Source organism: Apus apus, chromosome 19 (assembly GCF_020740795.1).
Source record: "Apus apus isolate bApuApu2 chromosome 19, bApuApu2.pri.cur, whole genome shotgun sequence".
NCBI lineage: Eukaryota > Metazoa > Chordata > Aves > Apodiformes > Apodidae > Apus > Apus apus.
This window is the reverse complement of record NC_067300.1, coordinates 9,916,552-9,941,731: the sequence shown is the minus strand read 5'-3', so window position 1 is coordinate 9,941,731 and position 25,180 is coordinate 9,916,552. Positions and strand designations below refer to the sequence as shown.

General features: G+C 51.2%; 1 protein-coding gene across 15 annotated transcripts in view; it reads right to left on the bottom strand.

Annotated features, from left to right (window-relative positions):
• Positions 1 to 244: 244 nt before the first annotated feature.
• The window catches only part of DAB2IP (DAB2 interacting protein), a 195,972-nt gene continuing 171,036 nt past the window's right edge, over positions 245 to 25,180 (bottom strand). For 12 of the 15 annotated variants that reach the window (XM_051636373.1, XM_051636370.1, XM_051636364.1 and 9 more), the window contains 9 exons: positions 23,240 to 23,384; positions 19,646 to 19,882; positions 17,880 to 18,081; positions 17,089 to 17,267; positions 14,855 to 15,719; positions 11,890 to 12,042; positions 8,194 to 8,396; positions 7,076 to 7,163; positions 245 to 5,540 (listed from right to left, as the gene is read on the bottom strand). In XM_051636373.1, coding sequence (XP_051492333.1) covers positions 5,373 to 5,540; positions 7,076 to 7,163; positions 8,194 to 8,396; positions 11,890 to 12,042; positions 14,855 to 15,719; positions 17,089 to 17,267; positions 17,880 to 18,081; positions 19,646 to 19,882; positions 23,240 to 23,384 — 2,240 coding nt within the window. In that variant the 3' untranslated portion in view covers positions 245 to 5,372. The remainder of the gene's footprint in view (positions 5,541 to 7,075; positions 7,164 to 8,193; positions 8,397 to 11,889; positions 12,043 to 14,854; positions 15,720 to 17,088; positions 17,268 to 17,879; positions 18,082 to 19,645; positions 19,883 to 23,239; positions 23,385 to 25,180) is intronic. The other 3 variants (XM_051636367.1, XM_051636366.1, XM_051636368.1) reach the window with 3 other exon arrangements.

The following is a 25,180-nucleotide window of genomic DNA, read 5'->3' as shown; positions in this document are numbered from 1 at the left end:
GGACGTTTTTCCCTGAGTGAGCCCAATCATGGTCCTCCATGGCATCTGCCCTCCCTCTGGAGCTGCCCCAGGCCCTGTTGCCCATCTCTGGTCCCTCCCCCAAAGCTGTGGGAAGGTGCTGCTCTGCCTGGCCATGATCTGTCTGGGGAGGCAGAGACAAATATTCACATGTGCATGTGGCCAGTGCGTGTGAGGATGCTCTAGAAACTGGAAATGACAGAGTAGCAGTTCTGGAGCACTTAGGTAAAATATCTAAATAAATCTTTAATATTTCTAATTGCAAATGTACATAAATTGCACAGTCACATCATTTCTTGGAACACCAACAACTTTCTCTGTACATTATTACATAGTTTAAAAGGAGCTGAAGAAGATTCAGCACACACTTCCACTTTGTTGTTTTTTTTTTTAAACATACTTACAAAAAAATGTGTTTTTCTTTATAAGAGGATATAAAACATAGCGACTGCTTATCAGGAACAAGTATCAGCCTAAGCAGATATACAGAGAGAGGTATATCTTAAGACACAGTGATGTATGATAAAGGATTATGTGAACATGGAGACTGCACTCAGGAGTATTGGGAGCTGATGCAGAACCACATGGCATTTACAGCAGGGTCACAGTTTGGGTGATCTGGGATAGTCAATGCTTGAACATGATGCTCTTGTTCAAAGCCTGGTTGTTTCTGAATGTTGTGCAAGGCCCTCGTGACTGGATTTGGTTTGTAAAGCCTGTGAGCTGCATGTGGGCATGCTGCTGTTGTCCTCCCTCTCCCCACATCTGAGATTCTCCTCCAGGGGAAAAGAAAAAGGCAGCAGTTGCCCATGCAGGGTCAGCAGGGCTTGGTGGCTCTCACAGCTGGGATGGTGCCTCATGTCCAAGCCTTGTGGCTGAGCTATCTGCTCTGAAACTGCCCTCCAGTCAGGGCTGGTTCAGGGATCTCATGGTAGCCGTGACCACACCAGGTCTCAGTACTGGCCTGGCTTGCTCTGGCCACAAGCTGTTGAGGAAGGGTTGACCCCAAGCCATGGCGGGTGGGAAGGATGGAGCTGCCTGGGAGCCCTCCAGCCCAGGGACAGGGGCAAAGGGCACTGTTCTTCCCTTTGGAGTTTTTGCTTCATGCTCTCCAGGTGTATTGGGGACGGGGCAGGGACCTTGGCAGAGCTGCTGGCACTGCTGGTCACAGGTGCTGCTGGCAGAGGTGTCTCCCAGGGGCTTCTCCCCCTGCACTGGGATGGCGGGGAAATGAGTCCTCTGCAGCTCAATGAGCTGCACTTTGGGGCTGTCCTGGACAAACACATCAGTGCATCTTTCATCTCCTGGGACTAAAAATCCCCCCCTGTTCATCAGAAAAGACCTTGCTGTGGTTTCTGTTGCATTTGGGTATGGACAACAGTAGCAGAGAAGGCCTAAGAGCACTGAACTTTGGAAAGGATTCATTGCTTGCTGATTGCTTTCCTAGGAGAGCCTGTGGTGCCTTGCTGAGGTCCACCAAATCCCTTTTCCCTTTAGGAATATCTGTAGTAGCAAAACCTGTATCCTGTACCCTGCAGCAACCTCTGGGGCTGGCTGCCAGGATTCAGGTGTCCTCACAGTGCAATCAGTGCTTTACAACTGCAAAAGTAGGAAACAAAAACCAACGGGACTCGAATGACAATGCAGTGACACAGGACTCTTTGGATGGCAGCAGGATTTGCTTAAACGGGTGCAAAAGGGGCTGGTGACCACACTGTAGTATTTGTTGGGCTGGGGAAGGACTTGGGTCCCTCCAGTCTTTTGGCACTGAAGCCATAAGTGATACTTACAGTCCACAGAGACCTTGGGATACGGTTCAGTCCATTTCATCCCCCTTTACACAAAACTTTGCTCATTTCTCAGCAGTGTTCACTACAGTTCAATAAAACCCCAAATTAAACTCTTAAAACAGAATCCTTGAGGAGGACCAACACCAAATCTGGATCCCAGGCTTCTCTCTCTTCCCTCAGATCCCCAAAGGGAGGAGGCTGAAATCATAATCTGTGTCTGGATCCAGATTTGGTAGTTTGGGTCCAGCTCTGCAAAACAGCAGTGAGATACAGCCAATCCTGACCCAATAAGCAGCACCAGAAGTAAGTTACTATATACACCTGTTAGTGAGATAGATACGTTACAGTAAACACTGAAAACATTTACCAAAAAAAAAAAAAAAAAAGTTAAGACTTGTATTAAGATAAAAATCTGTGTGTGTTTTCCTTTTGTTCACACTTGGAGGTGTTTGCAGCACAACCTCTCACTGGGGAAAGCGTGTGAACACAGAGGAAAACGGAGCCGCTCCCAAACGCTACGGGCAGTGGTTGCTTTGCTCTGGGGCCAGAGGCACCTCTGGGGTGGATTTGCTACGCCAGGTACCAGGGCTGAGGCCACCTCAGGGAACCCGGCCATGGGAGCTCACGCTGGCTCCCTTGCTCACACACACACACACACACACACACACGTGCACATACACACACACACATACAGTTTATAAATAACAGAAACACAAACTGAAGTAACAGAACTGAACTCAGCCTGGATCTTTAAACCTACCCCCAAAGCTTCTTAGGGGAGGGTCACGAGTAGGTCCAGTTGTTGACAGTTGTGGGGAACGAATTGGGGAAAAGGAGTGGGTCGGGGGAATCATTACTGTAATGAGACTTTAGCCTGATTTTTAATTTCTTTGCATACTGGCTCAGGAAACTAAGCAACAACTCCAGCAGGTGTTGGCACTGGAACGGCTAAGACTTTAATAACTCTCTGTGGAAGGATTTGAGCATTCCTGCTATTTCAGCAGAACAATGTGTGTTCAGTAATTGCAAGTTTGAGGTTAACCAGGAGTTTCAGACAGATCAGGGTGAGGGGGGGGGAGCAGCGCCTTGGCTTGTGGTTGAGAAGATTAAGCTGTACTGTGCTTAGCTTCAGTACTAAACAATTGTTTTGTGGGTGTTTCTTTTTTCCAGCTTTTATGGAGAGCACTGACTGCATCCCAAAATTACTGTGTAGGAATGGAAACGCTGCTGGTGGGGCCCCCGCCCCGTGCCCTTAGTATTTCCATTCCTCTAGGTTCCTTCTCTCTTGAAAAACTTCCGTGTCTCACAACACAAATATTTTGGAACTCAAAAACAATCAGCTCTAAACACACATCCCAGGGCAACAGCAGTTTAAAGTAGTCTTTTTTTTTTTTTTGCAGGGTTCTTATACTGGGTCTGACTCTGAGCCGGTGGCAGGTGTCAGTGTACGTACCCAATGGCCCTCAGTACCCTGGGTGCTCCTAACCTGTCTGGGTCTTTCTCCAGTTGTAACCTTGTCAGTTTTGTGAGGTTCTTCAAAGCCATCTGTGCTAGTCTCCAAAATGCAAAGGTGACTGTACTTGTCATAAATAGTTATTACTTTGCTCAGAGGAGCTCCGTCAGGGGTCTGCGGTGTGACTGCCCCGCTCTGCAGGCGTTGCTGGCTGTGGAGGCCTCAGTGCACCACGGTGGCTCCTCCCAGGACCAGGCTGCACCGGGCTTGGCCCAGGGCTTCCAGGGAATAGAAAAACGTTTAGGAAAAAATAATAATAATACAAAAAAATCTTTACTTTTGAAAATAATTGCATGTGGAAGAATGCTGTTAGGGAGCCTCAGGGCTGCAGGGCAGCCTGGCAATGCAGTGCTTACTGGCAAAGTGTCCTGCTCAGGCAGCCTAGGTGGGGTGAGGCTGGAGATGGAACCTACGCTGTGCAGAGCCCCGTGGACATCCTAGTCCCTTTGTACATTTACACATGGCAGGAGGAGCTAGGACAGGCGTTGAGCAGTGCATTAAACTTTAGTGGGAGGAATAGGCAGATGTCCTGTACACTGTACACTGTCAGCCGTATCTCAGAGAAATCTCTGGCCCTTGGTACGAGGGACCTGCTCTGAGACTGGGAGCTGTGAAGGACTAACTTAAAAAAAGACAGAGCAACAAACACCGTGGCGGGAGGGCAGCGGCACCAGCCCCCGTTAAGGAGGTGACCCCTCTGCTGAGCACAACGTGTCTGGCTGTGCCGAGCTGCGTTTCAGCAGTCAGGAAAGTCTAATCCTGGCTTATGCCTGCACAGAGCTCCTGACAAGGGGGCTTTCGCTGGTGGCTGCTGTTCCTGTTGGTTACTCCCTTATGACCATGTTTTACATTCTTCGAGCCGGTTAATTTCCATGCAGTGCTCATTCCCAATTTAAAGAGGACAGTATTCCAGAAAATGGGATCTTTTTTTTTCTAATGCATACTGTGAAAGAAAAGAAATACAATTACCAATCTTCATGGTTCTTCAGGGCTTTTTCTTGTTTGTCTGTTTTTCTCCCCAGAAATAGTACAAATGTCTGCACAGAGCATGACATCCCCACAACGACCCCTCTGTCAAGCAAGGAGCTGGCTGTGGCCCCTCACTCCCCCTCTACCACAGTGGGCACCAGGAACTCCAGCCCCTGCACCTTGTTCACAGCTTGTGGACCAAGCTCAGGCAACATCTGCTTTATTCTGGGGCTGGAAGTGTGTGTGTGTGTGTGGGGATAGTGCCCTGGGGGCTTACTGCTTATGAAGACTCTTCCCTATGAAGCAGAAGCTGGAGAGAGGAATCAAGTCACCACTGACCAGCTCCTTCCTCCACCTGCCTGCCAGAGCCTTGGGCTTGCTCTGCTCCCATGGGCTGTCCTGACACCCAGCAGAGCCAGCCCTGCCCTTCTCCACTCCTCTGCCACTGTGGTCCCCCACGTAGCTCCCCCTGGGTCACAGTGGCACCCTGACCTTTCATAGGGACTGTGCTCCCTCAATGGGTGGAGTTAATTAAACAGTAATGAGCTACAGTCACCTGCTGTAGAAGTCAGTGGCCTCACAAATGCCACAGAGGGGAGAGGGCTGTGCTCCGGGGGGGGCACAGGAGCAGGCCAGGTTTGGCTGCCATCCCTCCTGCTGCTGCATCCAGCAGCACCCTTTCACTGGACTGCCTGGGCCTCTGCCTGCTGCAGGCTCTGCCCAGCTCCCTTTATTTTGCTTACTGCAGTGACAAGGACCTTATTCCTTGCTGGGAGGGGTGAGACAGATCCTTTGGGCAGTTTAGAAGGAAAAGGTTACTTTTGTTTAAACATTAAAACACTGATTCGAATCCAACAGTGACAGCGCTTCTCAAATAGCTGTTATTTCCTTATGCCACTCCTCTCACTCTGGATCTCTGTCCCCTCAACGTGCTGGCATTAGCATCTCCCACCAGGGCTGAGTCAGGCGCGGTCCGCAGCAGGGAGCTGGTGTCTCAGGAGGGAGCAGCCGTTCTCGGAAGCCGCGGCTCTCGCCTGCTGCACGGTCCCCGGGCCTCCTCCCGCGGCAGCGCCCTCGGCAGGTTAACAATTACTGCTGTTTCTGAATTCTCCATTCTCTGTAATCTGCAATTTGGTTGGGTTTGTGGGGGAGATCCCATTACGTGTCTGCATGCTGTACCTCTCTTTCAGCTGCGTTAGGGCACTCATTAACCGTGCGTTGGCAGCGTCCAGGGAAGCGATGCGTTTCTCCTGCAAAGGAAGGGGAAGAGGGGACAGTCAGTGGGAAGGGATGGAGACCTGTCCCTCTGTGATGCCAGGGCTTGTCCTGAGACAGTGACCCAGAGGCCTCCTGGACCAGGACATTTCTCTCTGGCATTCTCAGGTGTGGGCTTTCTAAGTGCTACACAGAAAACTTGCTGCTATTAACAGGGAACCAAAGGTGCTTTGCCTGTGGAATGTGAGCTGGATTGACATTAGCATCCTGAACAAAATGGAGAGAACGTTTCTCTAAATCTTCAGTTATACAGAAATGCACTGTACTGATTGCTCTAACTGCAGCTGTTACAAAGATGGTGAGATTCCTCTTCTAAAACCTAGCACTCTCCCAAGACAGTTATTCTTGTCAGTGTTTAATTGATTTTGTTAGTGTAAATTAATAGTTTAAATGACTTGTAGCCTCCCAGAATGGCTCTGATGGCATCTCTCATGGATTATAGCATTGTAAGGATGGGAGCAAGAGCTTCTGTGTTGCAGCCCGTTTCTGCCTCTCCTGCTCTTGGTGTCACTGCACAAGTCACCATCCTTCTCCATCTGCCACCATGAGGAGGGTACAGAACAAGGCAGAGGGGCACAGCCGCTTGCCTCTGTGTCACTTGGAAGGTCCACCACTGTTCATGTTCAACACAGCCTGAGATGACAGAGAGAACAGTGCAGCCTGGCCCCTGGAGAGCCTCCCCATGTGCAGCCAAGGAGGCAGGGACAGGGCAGCCGGAGCTGCACCGCGCTCCTTGCGGGCACCGCCGGGCTCTGCCGGAGCGCAGGTGGGACCAGGATGATTTCCCAGCCCTGAATGAATTACTGCACAGAAACACTGCCATTCCTTTTACAAAGTTACTACTGTCTCACCTCCTTTTTAATTAGCTATACAGTAAATTAGTCATGAGTAGTGATTAATAGTGTTGTTAAGAGGAAGCTTAGAATATCCTGTTACCCAGCCACAACCTGTAGGAAGGCTGAGCTGCTAAGATGCTGATCCCTGCCTAGGCAAAGTAAAAGATTATGGACTGTTATTTTCATGTTCTCTTTTCTATAGTGTCGTGTTTTGCACCCATCATCAGATGCTCCTCTGCTGTTGTAATCTGTAGGAATAACTGAGCTTCCCAATCCTGGAAGCCACAACCCAAAGGCTGTTGGCTTTGCTGTGGCCAGGCTCTGTGCTCCTCACATCCAGGCCCTGCAGGCATTACTGGAACATGCAGCACCAAGCAATGCTCTGGGGACCTCAGACTGAGCCAATGAGGATGTGATCCTTCCACAAACTGACTGAACTGTGGGCAGGATCCTTCCACCAGCTGCCACCCCCAGTGCCCCCTGCCCAGCTCCAAGGCTGCAAAGAGCTGTACGAATGTCAAAGCTGTGACAGTAAATGACATCCTGTGACCAGCTCTGTCACTGCCAGCAGCTCTGCTGACTCAGCCAAAGGCACAGTCCTGTCGTGCTGCCTGGCAGGGAGGCTGCTGGCACTCACCCTGACAAGTGCTGCAACCCTTGGGGTTGGGACTCACCTGTGCATCAATAATCTTCTGCTTGGAGTCCACAGCAGCCTGCATTTCTGCATGATCCTTCTTTAACTCCTCCTCAACTGACATCAACCTGGTAGCCAAATGGACAAGACAAAAAATTACATTTGTTGGGCTCTGCTAAGCCCAGATATTAGTCTCACACACATCTAAATCAGCCACCCAGAGTGAATGATGCAGATCACGTCCTCATTTAGTCCTTGACATTAAGGAAGCCAAGGGGTGATGTATAGCTCTGAGGCACATGGGAAGAGATGTGAACTACCAGAGAAGCTCAGCCTACAGGTGGAACTGGCCTCACACAGCAGCCCCCATCACCCATACCAGGTCAAATCACCTCATCTGAAACTGCAGTGCTGAGGCACACACACCAAGATGCTCTCAGGACCTGCAGTTGTGCGTTTGAACTCAAAGGAAACACACATCTATTGGCACCACCTCTTCCTACACACAAACCAGTAGTTTAGAACTAGTCTTTCTTCTGGCTCTTACTCTTCTCCACAGACCTCTACAGCAGACTGTCCCAAAGCTTAAGTGACACAGGTACATGAAGGCTGACCCATTTATGAGGGCTGATGAACAGCACCAAGTTGGCAGAGATGAAATGAGCTGCACTGAACAGTCTGTGTCCTGGGCAAATGTAAACAACACATCCCACTGGGTGGGGAAAGGGATTTACAGCTAGGAGTGGTGGGATGATGTCACCACAAGATCTTTAGCTAAACATCAAGAAAATAACATTTTGATCGTTAAATCTATTGCTTATATGAACAGAAAAGCAAGCTTGCCAGACTCTCTAAGAACTGGGCAGCCAGTTCTCCCCTCCTGAAGCTTTGCCTGTGTCAATCAAGAAAATGTTGGGGTTTTCCTCATCCCAGGTAGCACTGATAGGGACAAGCCTATCAAAGAGTCAGGGCTTGAAATCCCACACAAGGGGCTGTAACCCAGAAGGGTTAGTGACAGTGACTAAATGCAGGAAAATCCACATGGCAAACCTGTTTGCACCTCTAAAGAAACATGATTCTTCTGAGCAGGGGTCAGCTCTACAACCAGCCAGGCTGCCTGCCTTACTGTCACCTCCAGCAGTCCCACCTCCCCTGTACCTGCTGATGATGCCCTTCATCTGGATCTCCTTGTCCTCCTGCTGCCTGCGGAGCCGCTCCTCGCTCTCCTCCAGCCTGGCCTGGTACTCCAGCATCAGCTTCTGTGTTGTCTCCTCCTGGCACTTGAAGCGAGTCTCATATTCCTCCAGCTTCTTGTTGGAGATGCGAAGCTTGTCCTGCAGCACCACTAGGTCCTGCTGGTACTACAGCACGCAGGGACAGACACAGGAGGAGAAAACACATGTGGCATGTTACCAAGTAGGGCTTTGCCCTTGCCAGGGTTTCCCCATAACCCAGTTAAGCCCCTCTCCTCGCATCAACTGGCTGCAAACCCGGGTCAGGCAACCCCTCGTGCCGACACCTCCTCTTCAGTCTTCTCCGCGCTGCGCCAGGAGCGATGCTGCGTCCCCGGGCAGGTCACTGGCAGGTTCAGAGAATGGGGTTGTTAGCAGAGTCTGGCATTTCACAGGGGATGCAGGTTAGAGGGACTGAACAGCAAACACATCTGGCAACGTCCTCACACTAACAGCGCAGGGCAAAGGCAGGCAAGGGAAGCTGCACGGGTGGGATTTTGGGTTTACACATGAGCTCTTCAGGCTACAACAATAACTGGGAGTGCTTTGGAGCTGCTTTAGAAGCCAAGCAGGAGCTGCTGGTGCTGCCTGGGTCCTGCCAGGCTCTGCAGCAGGGACAGACCAAGGCCACTGCTGCTTTGGCACCGAGTGGTCACCGCTCATCAAGGCCAGGCCCTGGCATGAGGGGTCAGGGAGCGCTGCTGCCTCGTGGGTCCTGGCATTTCCAACAGCCCCATCATATGTCAAGCCAGGATTCACTGCATGAAGAGCTGCTGTGTGAAGCCAAGACCCCACAGTGGTACTGTTCATTCAGCTGAAGCTAAAAAGCAGCAGCAGAAGAATCACATACAGCAATAAAAAAAAACATTAACAGCTTTCTAACTTAGTAATACTGGGTTCAGCTATTGCAGAAGCACAGCCCTCGGTACAACTTGCTTTGCTAAAGAAAAATCCAGCCTGCGTCTGTACAGAAAAGCCCCACTTTAATTTCAAAAAAAGTTATCTTTGGAAATAGTCTTAAAAAATATATATATCTCAATGGAAATAACGTTAGAAATAACACTAGAATAATTACCACACAGATGATAATTTGACAAGCTGTCGGATATGGGAAGAAGACTTCCACTGGAGTCATGAGGTCTGTTACAAACCCATAAGTGTTATTCCTGAACTGACAGAAATGTGCTAAATTGTGTCTTGACTTGGTTAGCTGGAGATACAAGCCTTCCCCTCTGGCCATCACCACCTGGGTGTGCACTCCAGCGATCGACCTGGTTGTGTCCCAGTTTGGAGAGTCCTGCTGGGGAGTCTGCCCATCAGATCAGCTCTTTGTGAGGGGGAAGGCACCCAGGCTGCTGCCTGTGGGTCGGTCAGATGGACCTCAGCTCACACAAATCCATGTTGCTTCCCTAACATCACTCCACTGACTGGATGACAGCAGAAGTAACTGTAACAACTCCTGAGGATTACAAAATTTACAATGCTGATGGTCTTCCTGAATTGCCAAACTATTGGAACCCTGGCAGGCAGATGGGCAGGACCTCTGAGCTCCTTCTGCCTGAGCAGGGACAGGCACAACAGATCACTCTGGTTTTCCTTTAGCAAAGCTTTCACTGCAGCACTGGAACAACAGGGTTTGCACATGTAACCTGGAGCGATGAGGGAACACAAACGCCCACAGAGTTACACAGAAGCACTGGAGTCAGACAGAAGGGAGTTGCTTGAAGAGGAGAGATCATATACCTACCCTAGCCTTAAAATAGGAGCAGCATAAGTGAGCTCAAATGATAGCAGGAGAGGCCTCAGAGCCCGAAGGAGTCGCTCCTGTCTCTAGAACACTTGTTTCATTCTTGATTACCATTCACGTCTTACAGCCACGGGGAGAGAGGTTATGCTAATGGCATCTGTAATGTCAGTGACTGATGTGACAGCAAAGGAACAAAAGATGCTGCATGGGAATGAGACAGCAGGCTCCTGGGGATGGGCACTCCCTCTGACCCTAGGACAGGAACTGGTTTGCAATCCCACCATCGTCTGCCTTGAGCAGGGCCCGTGCTGGCCGGCCCTCCCTGCACAGGACAGGGTGAGCCCGGCCCAGGGGCAGCAGCAGAGAGGGCCCACCTGGGAAAAGCTGAGCCCCTGCACCTGGTGCCTGGAAGGGGTTAGTGACAATACTTGGCATGCAGTGCCCACATGGAGGGCCATCTGCCTAGGCAGGGGCTGGCAGGTGTGACCAGAAGGCCAGCACATGTTTCTTAGCGTGTGGTCCTTCACCCTCACTCCAGTTCCACTGTAACAGCAACACTTGACACTGTGATCCCCAGGGCAGACTGGAACGAGCACTGAACCCCTCCTGAAGCCCTTCACTGACCAAATGCCTGCTGCACCACTCTGGGAGCAGCTCCTTGATGTACTGCCTACTGGTGTCTCTGCTTAGCTGGTAGCCAAGATTTCCGTATCTCTGCAAACAGAGTCTGCTAAACGTGTACATTTTTCTGTGTCAGCTGCTATCTGATCAGTGTATGGCCGTGTATTTACAGGAATACCCAAGGAGCAGAAAGCCAGTAAGAAATGGGCTGAACTCTCAGGCAGCTGTGAGCTGTCACCTCGTACCTCCCAGTCCCTACAACATCTGCCACGGGCATTTCACTTGAATCTAACAGTGACAGTCCCAAAATGATACAGCACAGCACAGCGAGAACAGGAGACTATTTTAACAAAACCAGAGATGTGGCTGTGCTGGAAAAACAGGGAAGAGGCTGAGGGAGGGTGATACCTGCAGTGCTGTGGGACCAGGTAGGAACACGTGGCTGGTGTGACAGAAGAGAAGGACACTAAGGAACATCCCAAGTGCTAACTGTGCCCAACTGCAGCAGTCCTGGCAGAGCCCAACTGAGCACCCTGCAGAAGCAGCAGGCAGTAAAGATGGCATCTTCTCAGCTCTCAACTGCCACATCCTTATTTCTAGCCCGATTCTGTCACCCTTGGCCAGGCCTACTCTGTCTCTTCCCCGCTTCTCCCACTGAATACTCTGGAACTGACTTCCTGACAGCCCCCCAGATTGGTCAGGCCCTAGTCTGTGTGACACAGCCATAGTGTCACTGCACCACTGAAGTCACCCCAGGCTCTAGGGCTGTCTCCGAGATCACAATTTGGACTTAATTTGTAGGTCTGTTGACAGCCTTTACACATGGAAGCTGCTTCTTGGCACATGTGCCCATTGTGAGACACAAGGCTGCCTGTACTGATCTCCTTTCCAGCTGTGCTTAGTTTGCTCTTTAAGCTTTCTTGCCCCTGCAGCTGGGACTAGGAATGGGGGAATTAACAGGCACTGGCTGCCTTCAGTTTGCTGCAGAGCTGCACCAGCGCTTGACTCCTGGCTCCTGTTTTTCTTACTTGCTTTCATCAGAGGGTATTTCCAGTCACAGAGTGTGTGAAAACCTCCCAAACCTTTCCCAGAAGGTCCCTGTGAGGCTGAGCAGGGCACAGAGCAACCTGACACCGCTCTCTCCTGGGTAGGGAAGTGCCACACAGCCCCCCCTTGTCCCCAGGTGCTCAGATGAACGACATTCAAGGAAATCCTCTCTATTTAAAAACTTGTTCCCATCCAATCAGATTTTACCTTTTCTGCTTGGCTGAGCTCGTCCTTATTCCTGAGCTTATCCCTGTGCTTGGAATCTGGGTCAATGCTTTCATCTTCTAAAAACTGCATGTTCATATTCAAAAGCCAAGCAGCAGTGCGGTCCAGGGCATTGGGGTTCACAGGAGAAGGGGCCTACAATGAAACATACAACCATAACAAAAGAAAAACCTGTAACAGAAATGGTCATGAAGCTCAAGAGAGAATTTCCTTCTGAGCAAGCCCTCAAAACAGCAACAGGCAACTCTGAGCTACCAGAGCAGTCAGGGTGGGGGGTAGCAACAACTCCTGTTCTGCACCTGCATGTTATTTTAGGTCCAACAGCTCTTGACAGGGCAAATTCTTCCCTGTGCTACCCCCATAGAACAGAGGTACAACCACGTGCTGCTGGGGGGTCCCGCTGACAGTAAAAGGCCCAGGTTTCTGAGCAGGTCCTGCCCTCTCAGAAGGGCAAGACTGGAGAAGATGCTGAGCTGGAGGAGAATGGCGTGACTTGACAGGTGCCTCTAGCAGAGATTTCACTCAACTCTTCAGTGTCTTCTAATGAGCCATCTTTTTGCTTGCTGTGGAGATTTCATGCAAATAAAACCAGATCTGCAAACTGAAATGCTACTGTTGGTCATGCATGTGCCTTCTTGGAAAAGAAAGGTTTCTTTTTGGCTGAGACTACACTTAGGATCCTGGAGAGGTCTAAATGCTGGACCTCTGCATGCCTCAGCTCCAGGTTTGGTCACGTAGCTATGGGAGCTCATGGAGCAGTGCTGTTCTACTGCCCATGGCCTAGAGCTGCAGCTGCTGCTCTGCAGTCCTAGCCTGGCCAGGGCCTGCAAACTGCCTTGCTTACATGTCTTCCAGCTACGTTACGAGGTTGAGGAAGTGACTCTCCAGCTATTTCCCCTCCATCGTGGCTCAGTTCTAAGCTGCGGTGAAGTGCTTCTTGGATGAACACAAGGGATCTGGATGACTTGGTTGAGGGAATTCAAGTTAACAAGTCAGAAATGTCTGGGACTTTCTCCTTCATTCTAACCTCTGGACAGTAGAGAAATCCAGCAGCAGAATGGGAGGTTCTGTACTTGGAAGAAGTGTGGATTGGTTTAACCACCTCACTGGGGTCAGAGCTTTCCAATGCCACCTTCCAGTCTGGTCTTCTACTTCCAGCATTTTAAATCAGAAGTTTCAGACTTGGCTCATGAACATCACTTGTTAGAAATCCTCTCCTGGCTTGTGGCTTTCTGCTTGTTCTTGCATCTCCAGCTGGGCACTTCACCTGTGGTGGCTGCTCAATTCCTGGCTCCAAAGAGCAGCAGCCACCCAGGTTCCTTCCAGCAGTGTAAAGGCTGGTAATGGATGTCAAAGAACAGAGGTCAGCCCACAGTGCATGGACAGGTCCTTCTGCCTCTTTCTTCCCTCTCTGAAGAAGTAAAACAGGACATCTGATCTGGCGTGGGGCAGTTTGGAAGTCAGTTCAGCAGAGGAACCTACAGGAGCAGAGGAAGTGCTTCTGGCCAGCAGGAATGAGGCTCATGGGCTTCCGCTAAAATGGCCACCAAATGGGACTTCCTTCTTCTCAAATGGCATTTAATACCACTAGCTATGAGCAAGAAGTTTCATTAAGGTTTACAGATGCTCTTAACATAAGCGTAGGAGAGGACTTCTGAGGTCTTCAGGTCTTGAGAGAAACTTTGAGAGAACAGAGGTAGGTGGAGGAAAGATCTGCAAACACAACTTGGCCAGGGCTTTTCCAAAGGTCACATGGAGTTCACTGCTCTCTTGCTAGAAGAAACTCTGCTGCCAAACAGGCTGCTGCTCTTGCAGAGCTCTGTGCCCTCTGCACCTAATGAGTATTGATCCACATTACCCAAATGCTGCTACATGGCATGATTGCTAATGTCAGTGCTTATGAATCAACGCTGTGTGCACAGCCCAGCTCCAGATGGGGCTGATAAACCAGCCTCAATGGGCAGCACTGACCAAGGCCTCCTTGGCTGCCCTGTAAAGGAGAGGTAGTGACACCAGCTCTCTTGCTTTTTCAACATTGCTGCTGCAGAGGTGCCTTAATACTGTGCCTGGGCTGAGACACAGCGAGCTCTTGCCAGTTGTCCACATCCTCTGGGTCTGCATTACTTTTGAACCTCTTCCTTTAGGGCACGGAGAGGCCCGACTGTGTTAATTTTCTATGGGGGTAGTTCTGAAATGTAGAATGAATAAATGAGCCCTAAAAAACAATTTATCCATGCCAGGAAAACCAGAGGGCCCTGGGTCTGTGTCCTACTGCTTTCAATTTTAGCACCACAAATAATAAAATTTGCTTCCGTGCAGAGCAGCATGTGACCTGGAGCCTGAATGACTGCAGGGCTCTGCGTGGCAGGACCTTCACTCTCGGTGGGAAGCACAGCCCCTCCTCACTGCTGTCACCTCCCTGGCTGCACTGACAGGAGGGTCCCACAGAGAAAACAAACAGGAGTGTCCAGGAGAGCTCTGGCTCTGCTGGGACAGGAGCCACATCACTGAGACTCTCAGTGACAAAGAGAAGATCAGGGCCTGGTCCAAGTCTGGGAGATGGCGTGGGGTTGGCTATGGCATGGGATGAGAGCCTGGGCATGGAGAGGCAAAGCATGACAAGATGGTAGCGCAGGACTGAGGCACGGCTGCCACGGCCCTCGTGTCTCTGCCGCCTCCCGCCTTGCAGCAGCCAGAAGTGCCAAGGTGCGCACGAGGGAGGAACACCAGAATGAAGACTGGTCCGTGCTCCCAGCCCTGGACGGCCTCAGGCCAGGCTGGGTGCAAGAACTAAGGCAGCCACCCCGGGGCTGGCACCGAGGCGGTAACAGCGCCAGGGAGACGTCCCTTCCCATGGCAGCCATCCCCACCGGTCACCGCGTCCTCCAGCTCCACAGGCTGGCCCTGCCTGCCCCACACCCGGCACCGGCGCAGCGCCCGGACCCACCTGTTTGTGCATCGTGCGCTGCTTCATCTCAGGACTGTCGCCCTTGGAGGAGGAGGACTGCTGCCGGAGCCGGGTCCCGCTGCCCGGCCAGTCGGGCGAGGAGGACATGATGCTGCCGCTGGAAGGCCGCGGGTACTGCCCGGCGCTGAGCAGGGAGGGCGGCGTGCGGCCCCGGCTGGCGGGCGGCGGCGGCGGGGGCGGCTGGTCGATCCGCCGCTGCGGGCCCGCGCTGTTCTGCCGCGGCACCGTGGGCTGGCCGCCCTTCTCCGTCAGCGAGAGCTGCCGGCGGGCCAGCTCCCCTGGCCGGCGGGCGAAGTCCTCGGGGGCAGCGAAGCCGTGTTTGTTGGCCGTCAGCTCCTCGCTGTTGCTGTGGGAGCTGAGCGAGCTGTGGCACTCGGAGCTGGAGTCGCCCAGGCCGCGGGGGGACAAGGGCAGCCCGGCCGCCATCTGGTAGACGGGGTTCTGGAAGGAGAGGGGCGCCAGGAGCTGAGGCCGGCCGGGCGCGCTCTCGCCGCTGGGCGTGGTGGGCGTCTGGCCCACCCGGCGCACCGTGGCCATGCCCGTCACGCTGCTCTGCTGAGTCCGCGCGGCCCACACGCCCTGCAGCTGCCCCAGGGACGACTGACTGTCATTGAGGGACTCGGCCGTGCCAGGCACGCTGGCCCCACTGTCCAAGAGCCGATTGTCCTGCAAGTCCACCATGGACAAACTCTTGCTGCCATTAGACATCTGCACGTCGGGCTCATTGGCCTCTGAGTAACTGGAGCTTCGGGCCGGTGAGGGTTGGGCCCCGGCAGACCTTGTGACAAAAAACAAGTCCTTGTTTTCAGGGGTTGGAGATGGTAACCGTGTGAAATCTATCAGACTGCGGGGAAGTCAGTGCGTAAGGAAGAGGAGAGGAAAACAAAACAAAAAAGAAGAGTTGTGAATGCTGCACCGGAGCAGGAAAACGAAATCACTCAGAAGAAATCAGCGTGGCACAGCCGCGAGGGACGGGGAGCAAAACGCAGGGGGCCCCGAGGCTGGGCCAGGGCTGCGGGGAGTGAGGCTGCGAGGGGAGCTGGGGCCGGAGGCCTGTGCAGGGGTCAGGGCTGGCCCTGAGCTCCTGAGGGCACACGGGCCAGTATTTGTACAGCGTGGAGCACCACGGGGGCCTGATCCACGCTAAGCCTCCAAGGGTCAGACAGAGCAGAGCTAAAGCCCAGCAACTGAAGGTTATCCACCCATTCCTCCTGCTGTAACACACACTCAGGCAATATTGATTTCTTGGGGATAGGAAGGAAGAGCTTTACAGTAGCTTAATGTGAATATACCACTGATCAAAGATGGTGCATTGTAAGCAAGTATTTGGGCAAGAGCATGTTGTCAGAGATCTTCCATAGCATTAGATTTAAATAATTGTGTCTCATGCTGGGAAGCATTAGAGATGAAAGCTTTGATTACAGCAAGTCCAGTGTCGTTGCTGCCTTTCATTCCTAATTAAACTTAAATATTATGCAGTTTCCACTTACAAACTATTTTACTAGCACAGTCTTTCAGTTTGCGTGGGCTGCATTTCATTCTCCACAATCAGAAACATTATAGGTCTGCAAGAGTCATCTTACCCACAAATGAAACTCCTTATATAATTAGGGCAAAAAGTATGTTAGGTGACTGTGTCTGTGAATCACTGCTCATCATTAGAAACACCCAGTATTATAAAAACTGCACAGAGTAGACTGGAATTAATTGTTAGGCCTCAACAGCTTGGCAACTGTTAGGGGAAATGTCCAGATTTGGATCTCAGTGAATACAGCACATATCCTGTCTTACAAAGATGGATAAAGCCAACCCTACAAATCTTTCATGCTCAGAGACCTAATTAACTTAATGGGGATACCCATCATTTGAGGTTAGCACAAATAAGCCCTCAAGTGCTCAAAGGATGAACATTTTGCTTCTCCAGCCACATCTCAACAGCTGAGACCAGAACTGCCAAGTTCTTGATTTCCCAGACCACATTCCCAGGTCTGGCTCTCGAGGAGCCAGGATGGAGCCACGTGCTTGCACAACCACCCACTGCTCTGCCCAGATCCAGAGCTGAGCTCCAGTGTCCCTCCTGCCATCGGACAGCCCAACCAGTGGATCAGGTCCTCCACACTAGGCCCTGTCCTGCCTGGCCCTGCAGGTTTTGGCAGCAGATGGATATTCCGTATTTTCCTGACCTGTGGCCAGGCTACCTTTTATGCTCTTACCCAGATAAGTCATTCTCTATCACCATTTTCTGCAGCCCTGCAGAGATGCTGTTGCCAGCGCCGGGCGTGGACGCGGCGTGATCGGCTGTGACCGAGACCTGCACGCAGGCCGGGTTGCTGAGCGCAGAGTTGACATCCCTCAGGATCCGAGGCAGAGGCCCGAGTTTTGCTGCAATGCCCTGGGCAGAAAAGAGAGCAGAATTACTACCAGCATGTTGTATTTCTGCCAGAGAACTGTGGGCTTTGCCAGTTGCTGGACAGGCTCTTCAGTGAATCACATTAATAACATTTTCTCCATCATTTACCCCCACCGCTGAGGCTCTGGGATGTCCCAGAACATGTGGCTTTAGAAACCATTGGCTGCTGTGGGGCAGAGGAAATGTGATTAACAAAGTTCAGATACAGAAGGAGACAGCTTTAGCCAAACCTGGTCCAGGTCTCTTGACAAAAATACTTTTAATTAAAAATAAACCTTTTGAATCTGCTGGCACAGCCAAAACCCTGGTGTTCAGCAGATCTGCCTTCTCATCCCCCCTGCCCCTCCATCTCTACCCCCAATGATAAAGATCAGAGCAGGGAAAGCTCCTGCCTCTAAGATGTAAAAAATGAACTACTTCTGCAGCATGTGCAGAGGCTGGGGAAGTGCTAAGGGTGAGTAACAGCTGTGCTGTGCACAGACACAGCTCCTGGATTGGTACCTGCTGGACACGGGGAGGTGTGTGCTGTGGCACCTACGCCAGCACTGGCCAACTGTGCTTCCCCCAAGGCTGCCCCTGCCACCCCCCTGGTACCTGCTCCAGCTGAGAAATGACTTCCCAGAGCAGTGAGTGCAAAGTGGACAGTTCCCGGCCCAGGTCAATGTAGCCTTCAAAGCCAGCTGTGTTCGAGATGGTTTCGGGATTGGAAATCTCCAGGAGAAATCTCTGCATGTTAGTCCATTCATGTTCCAAGAACTGATTCATGAAGGACATGTATTCCTCTTTGCTGCCAAACCTGTCAAGACAGCAACACAAATTTCAGCTAAATCCTGTAAACAGATGTGCAGCAAACAGAAGGGGCAGGAACATACTCAGGTAGGAATGCCAGAGCCTGGCTCTGGCATCTGAACCCTTCAAAGCCTTTGAGATCTCCAGGTTGCCAGTAGGCACCTGGTACACCTTACTGACCGTGGGACCAAAATTATCTCCAGTCTAATCCAGCTAAGTCCTCATCAGCATGGAATCTCTGTGGCAGAAATGAAGGTGAAAGCTAGAGAAACAAAGCTGCTCTTGGTAATGGAGTGTATCTTACTGCTAGGTCAGGGCACAACCTCCAGAAATAGGACCTGTCACTGGAAATAAAGAAATAGTAATAGCAAGCACCATCAGCTGACTGAAGGCAGTGAATGATGGTGGTAGGAGTCCTGCACTCTCCCTGCTCTGCCACGGGCACTGAGGCTAAACCCCAGCAATGTCAGCCACTGTAACCCCAGACAACCGCTCCGGGGATCACCCTGGAGAGCCACATCTGCACTTGGGCCAGTCTGTTTGTCCACTTGGGCTCCCTGCAACCTCCTTCTGCTCTCCAAGCACTCCGCCCAGACTTTGCTCTCAGATGTCTTAGTTAGAGCACAACAGGGAGGGCCTCGTGGTTCAGCTGCACCAGCAGTGGCTGGTGCTGCCAGTGATGCTGCGTGGAGAGGCTCGGCTGTGCCATCCGCGGGACAGCTCAGCTTGGTCTCTTTGGCTTGACTAATGTCAGCTTAAAGAGTCTTACCTGCAAACTGCTGAAAATCTGAAAACTCTTTAGCTAGGGATTGGTCAGGAACACAGAGAACTTCTGTCATCTCGTGTAACATGCCTGTTCCTCTTCTGTCTGTGTGCATGTATGTGCATTCCTGCCAGTGTGTGCATTAAGCTAGTTTCCAAATTTAAGAAGCTTTAGACAGAAACTGTCCATTCCTGTCTTGGAAAGCTCATAATTTTGTTACCAGAGCTCAGGATAAGCAGCTCAGAGACACAGCTAGGGGAAAGGTTTTCAGAAATCTCTCTTTGTTTCCATCAAACCAATTGGCTTAGTTGATAGTGCCCCCATTCTCTTGTCCTATCTTCCCGATTCAGACAACTGCATTTTAATAGCAGTGAAAGGTCCCAGAGCTCACAGGTGGCAGAGACCAGCTCCTGAGCTATGCACCATTTGTGGTGTTTGGGTTCTGGCCCTGCTGGTGCCTGTGATGGGACATGGGCAGTGCAGCCATCATGGGACAAAGGGCCTGGCTGTGCCAGGGCATTCCTGCTGACACCCCTGTCTGCTCATCTCTGTGGTCAGAATGGCCTGCTTTCCTGCTCAAAAAACACGTCCTGTTTTGGAAATTTAAATGATCTCCCTGACCCGACAGTGAGGATCAGGTCCCAGAGGCACGTGGGGAAAAAGCCAACAGGAAACAAACAGGCCCTTTCCCTCAAGGAGAGGAGCAGCCAGTGTGGGACGCCTGACGCCGGAGCCTGGCTCTGCCTACACCCCCGGAGCTGCCTCCCCCTCTCCAGACCTGCCCCTCCTGGGCCTGACCCCGGCTTACTTGGCAAAGTTGGCCAGGTTCTGGGTGACCTTGGCAATGAGGGTCAAAGTGCGTGCAGTGCGGTCGTCCGGGTACTCCTGCAGGAGGCTGAAGAGGGACGGGGACATGATGGCCGGACAGAGGAACCGGAGGAACAGGGAGGCACTGATCAGTCGCTCGCTGATGTCTGGGCGGCCTCGGTTGCTGCATTCTTGTCTCCATGAGGCAAAAACTTCCTTGAGTTCCCTTGGGAAGACACTGAAACGACAGAGGGATATGCAGGGATGGCAAGTTCAAGGCCAGCACGTTCGAACTTGCCTCAGAACAGTAATGAAACACGGTGTGTATCAGCTGTGGGGCACGACCCAGGCCTGTGCTACAGTCCAGCCCTCTCACCCTGCTGATCTACACCAGCCACAGTCCCATGTCCTTTTTCCTGCAGTGTCAGTGAGGAGTCTCAAACCACACAGGAAAAAACAAGTTTATGGAGTGGCTTTGCAAGAGAAGCAGATTCCATCACTCACGTTCCTGGTTTTGCTGGGTGCAAAAACTCTGGGTAACTGGGAGGACAGAGACATGACACTAACTGCAATGCAGCTCTTCACAAGTCAGCTGGGTGTGCAACACCAGCAGTACCAGGGTTTTGGAGGGAGGGCTGTGCAAAGTGTAATACTGCTGTTCAAGCACCTGGATGAAATCCCACTGTGCCTGGTACCAACACAGAGCCCCACTGGAGCTACTCCAGCCTTGTAGCTGCACAGACCTCAGCCTGGCCCTCCTGGTTACCAAAATTCTCTTGGGTCCAGCAGACACTCACTACTGCAGCTCTTATTGCTGGAGAACCTGCTGCCTGTTTCTGCTCAGCCCTCTCCAGCTCCCTGCTCCCACCTTATCCTGTTCCCAGCTTGTGTTCTTTATTCAGCTGGATACTCCCACCCGCTGGAACAAGCTGGCAATGGGTCCCACCGTGCTGCCCTTGGTCCCCTGGGGCCTGGGGACTGTCCTGGCCAGCAACCACCATCTGTGTTTCAAAACCAGAGCTGTTTACAGACAGAGCTGGATGGTACAAAAGCAGACTGAGGAGGGGTCAGACTCTGTTTTAAGGCATAAATCTCCTTTACAAACAGCCATTTCAGAGCATAGTTTCCCAGTTTTGCTGCAGGGACTACCTGGGAGAATCAAAGCAACATTAGCTGGCTTCTCACTGGCCTGCACTGGGACTGACTGTCCTGAGGCTGAACCTCACATAAGTTGGGAGGAGAAAACCATGGGAGCTGCATGGCCAGAGACACCATCCACTGTCCAGCAGCAGCAAGACCCAGGTGGGAGGCTCTGAAATGAAGCACTCAGAGTGAAGAACCACCCATGCACACTGCCCTGGTCCTTTATCCTGTGCTTTATAAATAACATTAACCAATGTCTTTAGCTGGATAAATTCTCCTCTGCTTGCTCCACACAATTGAACAAAGCCCTTTTACTTCACGCTATTTGCCCAGAAACAGGAGAATCCTTTAAGCAATTTAAGGCTTGAATGATCAGGACAGGTTGCACCGTTACTGGAAAGTAAACCCTTGAAAATGAAGGCACCAGCTGCCCCCAGCCTGGAGCAGGGCTGGAGACCATGGAAGTTTAACTGTGTAACAGGGATGGAATTCAGTTAACCAGCTTTATGTGACAAACAGGCCCCTCATTCATTACCCAGCTTTCCAGTTACGAGCTTCCACATGCTGAAATTCTGCTTACACTGAAACTTCCCAGATGTCCAAATTATGTCATAATTATAACAATTTTCAGTGATTGTAAGCCTCTTTCCTCTGACTCTCTCCAACAGATGAGCATGCACACTCTGGCACTCTTATTCCAAGGAAGATCATTAGCTGTCAGGATACCTTGGCCAATCCCAAAAGCTCATCAGCCCAATTAATCCCCAAGCATGGCTGAGCACACAGGACCGAGGGGGAACCACTCTGAGGAGCAGCTCAGCTGCTCCAGCTTCCTTGGAAAGGCAGGACCAGAGGAACAAACTTCCTCTGCATTCCTGACTCTCCTTAGGTCACTTTTCATGCCTATTTTTAGAGTGACCTTTTAGTGCTGCTTAGGGTATTTTTAGGAAGACATTAATTAAAGCAATTCTAATCCACTGGTGACTAAAAGCAGTGAATCCCCCCTGGGAGAGCAGGTAAACACCATTCCTGAGTCAGAGAGTTATTAATTGGCCCAGGATAAGGCACAGGATACCTGTAAAGGAATCTGCCTTTTGCTTCATTGTGATAGATAAAGGAAGTCTGAGTGAGCCTCTTGCTGTTTGTTCTCTCCCTGAGCAATATCAGGAAAAGCAATTCCCTTCCTGGGCTTGCAGGAGGGCACGCTCAGTACCCTAGGAGATTACACATAATGAGTTTTCAGACCTCAACACAACAGCTGGTACAGGAGAGAAAATGAGAAATCCTTAATATCAAAGACTTCCTTCCTCCAATATTATCCTTAGTTGATGTTTTCCAACAACACTGTTGCTACTAAAGACATTAACAAAAATGAAGCCCAGACTTTGAAGCAGGAAGACTGCAAATCCAGCAGTAAGACAAAAATTATCATTCTCTCATGACCAGGACAAGAGTCTCTGAGTATGTTAGCAAGAAGCAGAAAGAAAATAAAACTTATTTTTCTAAGTAAAGAGAGTTATAAGCCCATTTTTTTCCCCCTTTCAGGTCATCACTGCCAGCAGCATCTGTACCAGACCCACGGGCTCCTGTGTCCTGACCTGGAAGCCGCTGCCCCAGCAAGATACCATGATCTTACTCCAATCAATTCTGCACATTCAGGCCTGTCCCAACTAGTTGCAAGAATCTTTACCCTGAGAACAAACCACTAGGAAATGCCTCAAACTGCATACCAGGCCACGGGCCAAGGAGGCAATGGGCTCCCCACCTCTGCCTCAGCAAGCACCCAGGGGCTGGGAGAGAGGGGTTAACCCAGAGGAATGCAGGGTGCTGAGCCAAACAGCAACATATAAGCAACAGCAGCTTCCTCCCGGCTCCAGCACTCTGCAAGGAGAGAACATCTGCCTAAGCAAAAGCTCCCTGTGCTGGTGCAGCTCCCTTGCAGGCAGGAGTGCCACAGGTCCTGTCTGCTGCAGGGAGGACTCCAAAACCTTGCCTGAACTGTTACATGGGTAGAAGACCCAGGACATGCATTCCTGCCCTTCAGTCCAGACTTTCATGCACAGTTGGCATCAAGTCCCTCTCTGAATTGGTCACATGCTGAAGGCATTTCATGTTCCTCGACTCCACAAGCACATCCCCATGTCTCTGTGCCAGGAACCCTTCAGCAGCCACAAACACAAGTGTGACAGAGAATCAGGGAAGTTGTTGCACCCCCAAAGCAGACACTCCAACTCCGCCCTTGGCCATCCTCACTCCTGGACCTCCAGCACTTCCTTCTGCACTGCAGGACATGGGCAGAGCCCCACAGCTGCCCCTCCAAAGCTCCCTCACAGGGTGCCCATCAGCACAGGTACCAACAGATGGACTGCTGCCACCCTTGTCCCCTGCCGCCGCACCAGCCCTGTGCTAGCTGGGGGCACGTGGAGGGGAGCGACCCCCGCGGGACACCCACCAGTAGGAGTTGATGATCTTGCAGAAGGCCAGCTCGCAGCACATCTTCAGGTTGCTCTGATGTTCAGGAAGGTCTGAAGATGAACACTTGCTGGGATCCACCTCACAATTTTCATCTGATTCATACAGTGCCTTGATAAATTCCCCTGTAAAACAGACAGTTGGTGATGGGTTTTGGAGACACGAGAGATGCAACCTTCAAGCAATTCTGTTCATAAGGCCCCACTACTGAGCAGTTACACAGCTGAACAGAGAGGGGCAGGAGAGCAGGAGGTGGTGGCTCCCAGGGCAGGCTGTGCCCCCACCAGCTCTCAGGATCTTCAAGCAGACCCAGGAGCAGCCGGCAGCTCACAAAACAATCCAGCATGCCCTGCAGAAAGGCACCCAGATCCCAACCAGCATGTTTCACCCTCTTCCTCAGCTGGCAGCTCTGCTTCTGTGGCTACAGGCTATTGCAGCAGAATTGTGCTGCCAAACACCAGCCTCCTCAGCCTGCCCTTACCCCCACTGCACCCCTTCCAGAGACGCTCCCTTGGGCTAATCCAGTAGGAAGTTTGCTGGCAAGTTCTGTCCCTATTTGTCAGATGGCCTGCTACTGCAGACTGTGCCCTGGTGCTGACAGGCCAGTGTGATTCACAGGAGAAATAGGTAATTAAAGGAAAGAAACAATTTACTTGGTTTATTTTGAGCTGAACATCACACAAAATTAAATTACAGTATTTATCTGAGTTTCCCTGCAGTCCTGTTTGCTGCCTGGCTGCTCCTCATCCTTGCAGAGACTCACACTGGGGTCCTGCTATGATAGCTCCTCGCTCTTGTGCCACCTTCACCCCAGGGTACCTGGGCACAGACCCTGGCTGCCCAGCCTGATGCTGCTTCCCACCAGTTCCAGAGGTGTCCAGCTGGGGGGAAGGCAGTTGTCCATCCCAGTGAGCCCAGAGAAGTGGGCTCGGGAGAGCAGGGGACAGGATGCCAGGGATCCAGAGGCAGTGTTTAGCTCTGGTTTTCTGCTAATTCCAGTTGGTTTGCTCATCTCCTAACTCCTGACCGTCTTGGATTTTCCTATCCTGTTTTTTGGCCACTCTAGTCCACATTCCTCCCCTACTGCCAAAACAGATTTTAATTATGTACTGGAGAGCCTCTCCAATGTATTCTCAGCTCTGCCAGGGAGCTCTGGAGCCTCTCTGCTTGCCTGCAGGTGATGCCTGCTGTGATTATCTGGCCCTATTACTTGCTTGTGCTGCATGGTTTAAAGGGAAGCGTGATGCTGAATTGTGTTACCTCCTGACACACAGATGAATCATTTCACTGATAAAAGGGCTACACGGAACCAGCGCCCGGAACAGCGAGCAGGAACCGCAGGCTCCTCCTGCATTAGATGGAGCAGGCATGGAAGCATTTGCACTGAGCCTGGAAAGGGGAATATTTCAAAGTTCTCTGCCTTCATTTATCTCCTGGCTTTTTAGAAATTTTATAAGGTAATCTACTTACAGACTTGCCTTCAACAAGAAAGCATTACATGGCATAAATAAGTAATATTCCTATTCCTATTCTTGTGGGCTACCTGTTGCTTTGACTGAACTTGCTCAATGATCTCCTCTTCTTCAACGCTGTCATGATTATTATGATCTTAATAAAGTATTTCTTTGTCCCTTGCTAAAATTACAGAAATACAATAGCAGGAACCCAATATACTGAAAAATTAACAGCTCAAAGAAACTCTCCAGCTGCCTTGGGCTGAGGATCAGCCATCATGCTTCAAAGGCAGCATCTCCCCATCCTCATGCTGTGCTGGCTGCACACAGCAAGACAGCAATTCCTTCCTGACCTGCCCAGAAGCAGAAGCTCTAATTATTTTCATTTGCATCAAGATAAATATTTTTGGAGCCATAAACATAGCCAGCACTTAAAAAAAAAAACCAATAAAACACCACCAGGAGGG